General features: G+C 34.1%; 1 protein-coding gene across 1 annotated transcript; it reads left to right on the top strand.

The window, feature by feature from the left end:
* Positions 1–2266: 2266 nt before the first annotated feature.
* Positions 2267–3301, top strand: LOC102537335 (olfactory receptor 13C3-like). Its single transcript, XM_015247205.3, is given in 1 exon segment — positions 2267–3301. A coding segment is annotated over 1 exon segment (954 nt). The 5' UTR covers positions 2267–2347.
* The last annotated feature ends 6904 nt before the right edge of the window (positions 3302–10205 follow it).

Raw genomic sequence — 10205 nt, 5'->3', positions numbered from 1 at the left:
AAATTTATAACCTCTTTTGGGCTAAATTACTCATCTCTAAAATTGGGATTTTATATTCCCTTGTCTACCTTTCTCTTTAAAATATTTCTACTGTGTGAAATATTTCTACTGTGTATTCTTAATTAAATTATTCCTGTAGTAAGGAACCCTTTGTTAAGTTGGACTTTATATTCCAAATAATATCTCCTTTACACTGATTTCCCCAACTCTTACCACATGGCAAGCTGAGTGGCAGAGTGTGGGAAAAGTGACCATGCTGAAATTCTCAAAACTGTTTGCCCACATGAGGGCTAAACTAGTCTAGTGATTTTGACCAATGTCAAATCTGGCAACGATTATGGAAAGATCGATTTTCACATCCAATCTGTAATGAGTGACAAACACATTAATCTAAATATCTTAATTCCTTGTATTAAATTTCTGCTAAAAATCTCATAAAATCATACAGTGTGATGTCAAGTTTGGAGCATACTAATATCACAGTGTATAAATGTTCAACCCACATTCTGTGCTAATAATGGACCCCTTCCCCACTAAAAGGTATGCCAAATTCTCTGACTTTAGAGCCTTTCTATGCACCTGCCATAGTTTCCCTCTGAGATGTGCTTGCTATCACTCCTCCACAGAAATTCCCTTGTCCAAAAAGGATGTGCTGCCAATCTGTTTACTCAGCTCACCTTCTCACTTTTGGGATACTCCACTTCCCTTCTTTTCTTCCAAACTTGTCTAAGTTTTTCCATTCTTCCATATCCAGTCTGAATCCAAAACTCTTCCTGAATTCTCCCTGGCCTGATTTATTTCCCATAAACTTCTTCCTTGTGGGCAAATCTATAGTTTTTACCCAAGCTATGTAATGTCATTATATTTATAATATATTTTCATATGTACTTTTCCCATATGAATTGTGAGGTTCATAATGGCAGGCACTTTATTCTTTTCTTTATCCTTACTGTACTTGAAATATGACTGGGTTCAAGATAGCGTCTCAGTAATATTCGAAAGCTATTATAGTAGTCTGGCACACGTTTAACCTGCTTTAAAAATGTGTCTTTCAATATTTTTTTTCTTAAGCATATTTAACTCTTTCAATAATATTTTTCTTAAGGATATATGAATATGGAGCTTTCTGTAGAACACAGAAGGAGTATGTTCTTGTCATTTTCCAAGTTGGTTTGCCAATCCACATAATAAGGCAAAAGAAAATCATTTGGATCAGAAACATCCGGATAATCTGCCAACTGAGTATAAAAGCCTTGTCACTCAAATGCTTTCAAGACTTGTTGCCTAAGTATCATCTGGGCTTTTATGAGAAATGAAGAATCTCAGGAACTGCCCTGCAAACTAAAACAGAATCTAAAGTTTTCAAGATAACCACATGATTCATATGTATCTGAAAATTAGTGAAGCTGTCAACTACACTTGATCTGAGCTTTGAGCTCCACTTTATTATTTACTACGAGGTTAACCTTGGACAATATTTTTATACTTGAAAAAAATGGAGATAATATAAACAATGATTATATTTTGTTAAGCATATAGTGGTACATATACATACACATATATATATATATACATATTTATAAAATATTTAAATCTCCTTACTGTTTTCTTAGGTTGACTTTAGTGAGTAAATTATGAAGATACACTCCAAAGCTACAGAATAAAAATAAGTGAAGAGACTATGTAATGTTCTCCAAAGATTGTAACATTTGTGCGGAGCTCATCTATGCAATAGTCTTGTCATAGGAATAGTCATAGGTGATACTAAGAGGAGCTGGGATATGAGATCAACAACTAACTATGTTTAAACAGATGCTCAATTTCAGTTTATGCTATTCAATTTATTATTACTAAATGTCTATGAACAATTAAGTATGCAGTTTCAGGTATAGAAAGAAATATGTACACCACAAAATCAAAGTTGCTGTGAAATTTGACCATTGTAAATTGCAGAATCAAATTTCCAGTCCTTGTTGAGTAGTCTTCTGCCATCTCCACTGCTTACTTTCTGGGGTATATGAAATCAGTTGGTAATTAGTCAGGAATTTTGGAAACCTCAGCCCAGGAACTTGTCCTTAACAACAGGAAAGGTTGCTTTTAAATATTTGCCTGATCATAGGTAGATTTTCACATATTGGCAGTGGGCATAGGTACTGCCATCATTTCCAATTTCATTGTACTCTAGTTATACACATTGTTGAAGATAACTGTGTGTCAGAACATCAACCAAACACTCCTTATAATACATTCTAAAAAATAAATTATTCAGGTAATATGTAACATTTGTTTCTTGGCAGTGAATGTATTTTATATTACATATTCCTTTGGCATCCTGAAAGCAGATGATATGGATAAAATTAACCAGACATTCGTGTTAGAATTCCTTCTTCTGGGTATTTCTGGATACCCAAAGATTGAGGTCATTTACTTTGCTCTAATTCTAGTTATGTACCTAGTAATTTTAATTGGCAATGGTGTTCTGATCATAGCAAGCATCTTTGATTCCCGTCTTCACACCCCCATGTACTTCTTCCTGGGCAACCTCTCTTTCCTGGATATTTGCTATACATCTTCCTCTGTTCCCTCAACTTTGGTGAGCTTAATCTCAAAGAAGAGGAACATTTCCTTCTCTGGATGTGCAGTGCAGATGTTCTTTGGATTTGCAATGGGGTCGACAGAATGTTTCCTCCTTGGCATGATGGCTTTTGACTGATATGTGGCTATCTGTAATCTTCTGAGATATCCCATCATCATGAACAAAGTGGCATATGTACTGATGGCTTGTGTGTCATGGCTCTCTGGTGGAATCAACTCAATTGTGCAGACATCTCTGGCCATGCAATTGCCTTTCTGTGAGAATAATGTTATCAATCATTTCACATGTGAAATATTAGCTGTCCTCAAGCTAGCTTGTGCTGATATCTCTCTCAATATTATCACCATGACAATATCAAATATGGCATTTCTTGTTCTTCCACTGCTGGTGATTTTTTTCTCCTACATGTTCATCCTCTACACCATCTTGAGAATGAACTCAGCCACAGGGAGACGCAAGGCCTTTTCCACCTGCTCAGCGCATCTGACAGTGGTGATCATATTTTATGGTACCATCTTCTTTATGTATGCCAAACCCAAGTCTCAAGAACTTCCTGGGGAAAACAAGTTGCAAACTTCAGACAAGCTCATTTCCCTGTTTTATGGGGTGGTGACCCCAATGCTAAATCCTATAATCTATAGCTTGAGGAATAAGGATGTAAAAGCTGCTGTAAAATATTTCCTGAACCGAAAACTTATTCAATAAATATTTCCAATTCAGAAAATGTAGGTCATTGTGAATCAGGCACAAAGGTGGACTCATAGGTAAATCACTAAGGACCTTCTTTGGGGAAAGCATAGTTAAGGAGAGATATTTTTATTCTTCCCCTTCATTAGCCCTGCTCAGCTAGAATTACTGAGGATTATAGTTTGTTATGAACCTAGCTTCCAACATTTCCTGATCCAGATCTCACAAGTATAATGAATTCCATTAAAATCTCATCCCTGATGGTATCTGAAATGAATGTTTCTGGTGTGCTGTGTGGAAAGATGGTAGGAAACAATCACACATAGCTTTGGAAATAGAGAAGCAAGAGTATAAAATCTGCAATTCCATAAACTACATAACTGACATTGGATAGACTATTCTCTGTAAACTATAAACTTGTAATAAGGAAAATAAATAACACCAAGTCCCAGTGTTATTTAACGTTACAAAAAGTTACAGAAAGCACGTAGCATAGTGCCAACTTTATAATGTCCTGGAATTTCAGAATTAAAACTAAGACTCCAAAATGTCCAAAAATTACTACTGAGCACCTTTTTTACCCTAAGCTAATATTTAGAAGAGCTAGATATCTCCTACACCAAAAGTCACTCTCTTAATATAAATCATACTCTCCTTACCCCTCCCCGCATATCTGTATGAAGAGACGTTCGGCCCAAGAAGAAATAATCAAGGGAATGTTCTACTTTATGGGGAGAGTGGTGGAAAGTGTTGCATAACAGTCCCTGCAGAAGAATGTGAAAGTCATTCTAATCCAAGCCAAGCAAGGAGGTGCTACAAAAGAGCTCTTAATGTTTTGGATGCCTACAAAGAAAGAGAGTCTGGCCTCTGGCTTGATGAGGGGAGGCCTGCTGAGCTCTCAAGGCTGCAGACTAGGAGAGGAGATAGTCTAGAAGAGGAAGGAAGATGGCTATTCTGTGCCAAACATAACAAAAAACATTTCAGATCTGCCTGAGATGTTCTTACAGGCTCAGAAGGAGTGATAAAAACTGATTGGGGAAATAAAGTCACTTCTTGTAATTCTTCAATGAGATGAAACTCCTCAGTAAATCTACTATAATTTGTTTTTCTTTTCCTGTAGATTCCTCGTCTAGAAGGCCAGTGCCTAAGATTTTTTGGGTCACACCATCCAGCTTTCCCATAATCTCAGCTCATGTTAGATGGGTTTTGACTTTATTTTCCTATTCAATTTTCCTCTTTCCTATTTGTTTTAGGGCCACAATATGACCCCATATCTACTCAGTGGCTTCAATTTTTGTCAGTCCACTTCCTTTGGGCTTTTCCAGTTTTCTACCTAAATGATCTGGTCACTAAATTCTGTTGTTCTGCCATTGTCCCACCAGAATGAGTGCTGTCCCTGCAAAAAATCTCCAGTTCTTGTTCTCTCTCCCCTGGGTTGAATCATTTTGGTATTGCTTTAGGTTCAGAAAGACCTGTGCCAGATCCTGTGGGTCACAGCTTTTTAAATTCTATAGTGCTTCTCCTCCCCCTTCTCACTAGAAGCCCTGCATTTTCATCTGATCCATGCTTAATTCTCTTTAACTATTCATCTATGACAATGTTTTATGTATGTAAATACTTTTATTTATATTGGATTTTTCAACTCCATTATTGAATTGTTTATTCAGTTATCAGCTGTCATTAGCTTCTTTTTTATTTATTTTTATTAAAGTATAGTTGATTTACAATGTCATTAGTTTCATGTGTACAGCAAAGTGATTCAGTTACACATATACATATATATATGTGTGTGTGTGTGTGTGTATATATATATATATATATACACATATATATATATTCTTTTTCAGATTTTTTCCACTATAAGTTCTTACAAGATATTGAATATAGTTCCCTGTGCTATACAGTAGGTCATTGTTGTTTATCTATTTTATATATAGTAGTATGTATCTGTTAATCCCAAACTCCTAATTTATCTCTCCCTCCAATCCCTTTCCCCTTTGGTATAGTTTATTTTCCATTTATATTGTTTAACCAAACCCTTAGCACCTTATTTTTAAATTTTTTACCCACAATAACCAAGAGTGTCAGCAACTTATATGCAAGCTTACGTCATGTTGAATTCCTTCTGCTAGAATATTCCACATGTATATAAAAGTGGGTTCTGTGGGGTTTTAATGTATACAACTGTACTCACGTTAATCAATGATCAGAAAATAAGCAGATTGATGATAAATTGCTCTCCCTGGAACAATCAGGAACTCTCCAAAAGATTAATAGATGTATTATTTTCTGATTAATAAATATTTTTAATTCAAAAAATATCAAAAATTATAAAAAATTATTGTCACTATGGCCACCTCATAAAGATACCATTTAACATATTTCTTCTAGTAATTAGGAGTCATATACCTAACATGTTTTTATTTTGATTTATTACTTAATGTACTATGAACTCTTGAGGTTAAAAGTTTATTTTGTTTAATACACAACTCCTAAGGTTTCAGAGGATAAATTTTAAGAAGTGAATTTAACAGAGAAGGAAGGCAGTATGAGCTTTTTCAATTTCTAGCTTAATTACCCTCAGAAAGGGCATATTACCCACCCTAAATACCATTATAAAAGTGTTTCCAAATATGTTTATATTCATCTCTGTTTGTTTACATACATACACACACACACTTATATCTCTATCTATATATACACACATACCCAACATCCAAATTACTCTTGCTATAGGCTTAAGTAGTGGTAGAGATATTTGCTTCATTTGCTAGGTATGTAAATCCAAAAACAAAATGAGTCTCTCTCTCAGTCAAGACTCATTGTTATTTACCTAGAAGCAAGGGTAATGGACCAAAGTAATCAACTTGCCAGCTGAGACTAAAAGCAACCTTTTCTGCTGACAGCATGACAATTATTAAGTACGTATCTAGCTCCTAAGGGAGACAGTGAGATGCATATTTTTTGCACACATTACTGCATTGCTGGAATGCCTCCATGCCCTCTCATCTCATGTCCCCGAAAGGCCACTTCCAAAAAGAGAATAAAGTCTTCAATTTGTTGTTTCTAGTCTTTTTACGAATTCATAAGGAAAAATTTATGATAGACATAGATATGCCCCACTTTGATTATTCCTCAAGTCCATAAAGTGCTCCATAACATATAACCCCATATAGGACAGCTTTATCTTCCAGTCATATAAGGCCTATATTTTCAGACCATGTTGCCTGTCCATTAGCTACTGTCTGAAAATCGGTAAAAATTCATACTACATCATTACTATTACTCTCTGAATCCTCTGATGAATAAGGAAGACTGTTTTTAATTCTTCCTAATTAAATACTAACAGTGACTTTGTAACTTTGGAATATTATCTCATCACTTTTACCTCAGTTTACTCATCATAGAAAGGGAAGTCTTACTAAACAATATTTTACAGAGTTTTCCAGCTCTAAATTTCTGTGATATTATTTTTAAAAACCCTAACTTACTTCCACTTGTATTTTAATGTACCCATAGTATGGTTTTTGGTGTGAGTGAGTGTGTGTGTGGGAGAGCTGTGTGTGTTTTTATCTATGCCCATGCATGAATACTGCTCTTTCTTCCTTAAGTAAATTTTTATTTCTCAGAATCCAAGTGTTTTATTTAAATTTTTTTCAGCTTTATTGAGATATGGTTGACGAATAAAAACGTACATATATTTAAGTTGTACAATATGATTTTTATGGTGTGCAACATGGTGATTTAATATATGTATACATTGTAGAATGACTACTGCAGTCAAGTTAACTTAACATCCATTTCCTACATAGTTACCTTTGCTTGGGTATGGTGAGAACACTTAAGGCCTACTCTCTTAGCAAATGTCAAGTATACAATATAGTATTTCTAACTATAATCATCATACTGTAAAAGATCCTCAGAACTTATTAATTTAATACCTGAAAGTTTGTACCCTTTGACTAACATCTCCCCATTTACCCCACTGCCCAAACCCTGGCAACCATTATTCTACTCCCTGGTCTTATAGTTTTGTTTTGTTTTTTAAGATTTCTATCAGTTTTATTTTTTAAAGATTCCACATGTAAGTGAAATCGTACAGTTTTTGTCTTTCTGTGTCTTACTTATTTCACTTAGCATAATGTCCACCAGGTTCATCCATATTATCACAAATGGCATGATTTCCTTCTTTTATGTGGATGCATAATATTCCATTGTGTATGTGTTTATATATATATATATACACACATATAAATCATATTTTTTCATCCATTCATCTATCAATAGACACTTAGATTGTTTCTGTATCTTTCCGATGTGAATAATGCCATAATGATATGAGAGTGGAGATATCTCTTCAAGATCCTGATTTTTATCTTCTATGGATATATATCCAGAAGTGGGATTGCTAAATCATGAGGTGGTTTTACTTTAAATTTTTGAGGAACATGCATATCATTTATCACAATAGCTGTACCAATTTACATTCCTACCAAAAGTGTACAAGGGTTCCCTTTTTTCCACATTCAACACTTCAACACTTGTTATCACTTGTCTTTTTGATAATAGCATTCTAACAGATATGAGAAGCTATCATGATTTTCATTTGTATTTCCCTGATAATTAGTGATGTTGAACATCTTTTCATGTACTTGTTGGCCACTTGTATATCTTTCTTGGAATAATGTCTATTCAGTTCCTTTGCCTGTTAAAAAAATTTTTTTTGCTATTGAGTGGTATGCATTTCTTATATATTTTGGATATTAACCCTTTACCTAATATATGTTTTGCAAATATTTTCTCTTTCCATAGGTTGCCTTTTCATTTTATTGATGGTTTTCTTTGCTTTGTAGATGCTTTTTTGTTTGATGTAGTCCCATTTATTTTTGCTTTTGCTGACTGTATTTTTGGTGTTGTATACAAAAATTCATTGCAAAACCAATGTCAAGAAGCTTTTTTCCTGTTTTCTTTTAGTTTTATGGTTTCAGATCTTACATATAAGTCTCTAATCCATTTCAAGTTATTTTTGTGTGTGTGGTGTAAGATAATGGCTCAATGGTTTTTGTTTTTGTTATTTTTTGTATGTGGATATCCAATTTTCCCAAAACCACTTATTAAAGAGACTGTCTTTTCCCCTAGGAGTGTTCTAGTTGCCCTCGTGAAATATTAGTTGGCTGTATATACTTGGATTTATTTCTGGGCTTATTCTGTTCTGTTGTCTCTGTGTCTGTTTTTATGCCAGTGCAATTCTGTTTTGAATACTAAAGCTTCATTATATAGTTTGAAATCAGGAAGCATGATACCTCCAGCTTTGTTCTTCTTTCTCAAGATTGCTTTGGCTATTCAGGTCCCTGTGTGGTTCCTATGAATTTGGGGTTGATTTTCTATTTCTGTGAAAAAACCCACTGGAACTTTTATAGAAATTACATTGAATCTGTATGTTGCTTTGGGTAGTATGGACATTTTTAACAATATTAATTCTTCTAATCCATGAATATGGGATATTTTCTTATTTATTTGTGTCTTTTTCAATTTTTTCATCAATGTCTCATAGTTTCCAGGGTACAGAGCTCTCACCTTGTTTGTTAAATTTATTTCTAATATTTTATTATTTTTGATGACATTGTAAATGAAATTGTACTCTTAATTCCTGTTTCTGATAGTTCCTTATAAGTATATAGATATTCAACTGATTTTTGTATATTGATTTGGTATCCTGACTCTTTACTTAATTAATATATTAGTTATAACAGTTTTTGGTGGTTCTGCAGGATTTTCTCTATATAAGAACATGTAACCTGCAAGAGGGATAATTTAACTTCTTCCTTTCCAATGGATGCCTTTTATTTCTTTTTATTGCCTAATTGCCCTGGCTAGGATTTTCAGTACTATGTTGAATACAAGTGGCAAGAGTAGGCACCCTTGTTTTATTCCTGATCTTAGAGGAAAAGCTTCCAGCTTTTCACTGTTGAATAAAATGTTAGCTATGGCCTTTATTATGTTGGGGTATATTATGGCCTTTATTATGTTGAGGTTTTTTTCTCTGTATACCTAATCTGTTGAAAGTTTTCATCATGAAGGGGTACTGGATTCTGTCAAGTTCTTTTTCTCCACCTATTAAGTTGATATTTTTTTATCTTTCATTCTGTTAATGTGGAGTTTCACATTTATTGATTTGCATATGTTGAACCATCCTTGCACCCCAGGAATAAATCCCACTTGGTCATGATGTATGAGCTTTTTAATATGCTGTTGAATTTGGTTTGATAATATTTTGTTGAGAATTTTTACATCGATGTTCATCAGTAATATTGGTCTGTAGTTTTCTTTTCTTATAGTGTTCTTATCTGGCTTTGGTATTGGGATGATGCTGTCCTCTTAAAATGAAGTTGGAAGTATTCCTGCTTCTCATTATTTTTGGAAGACTTTGAGAGGGACTGGCATTAATTCGTTTTTTTTTAACATTTTTCATTGATTTATAATCATTTTACAATGTTGTGTCAAATTCCAGTGTTCAGCACAATTTTTCAGTCATTCATGGACATATACACACTCATTGTCACATTTTTTTCTCTGTGAGTTATCATAACATTTTGTGTATATTTCCCTGTGCTATACAGTGTAATCTTGTTTATCTGTTCTACAATTTTGAAATCCTAGTCTATCCCTTCCCACCCTCCACCCCCCTGGCAACCACAAGTCTGTACTCTCTGTCTATGAGTCTATTTCTGTCCTGTATTTACACTTTGTTTTTGTTTGTTTTTGTTTTTGTTCTTTAGATTCCACATATGAGCGATCTCATATGGTATTTTTCTTTCTCTTTCTGGCTTACTTCACTTAGAATGACATTCTCCAGGAGCATCCATGTTGCTGCAAATGGCATTATGTTGTCAGTTTTTATCGCTGAGTAGTATTCCATTGT

Source organism: Vicugna pacos, chromosome 4 (genome assembly GCF_048564905.1).
Source record: "Vicugna pacos chromosome 4, VicPac4, whole genome shotgun sequence".
NCBI lineage: Eukaryota > Metazoa > Chordata > Mammalia > Artiodactyla > Camelidae > Vicugna > Vicugna pacos.
Note: the sequence above shows the minus strand (reverse complement) of the source record. Positions and strands in the feature narration are given on the sequence as shown.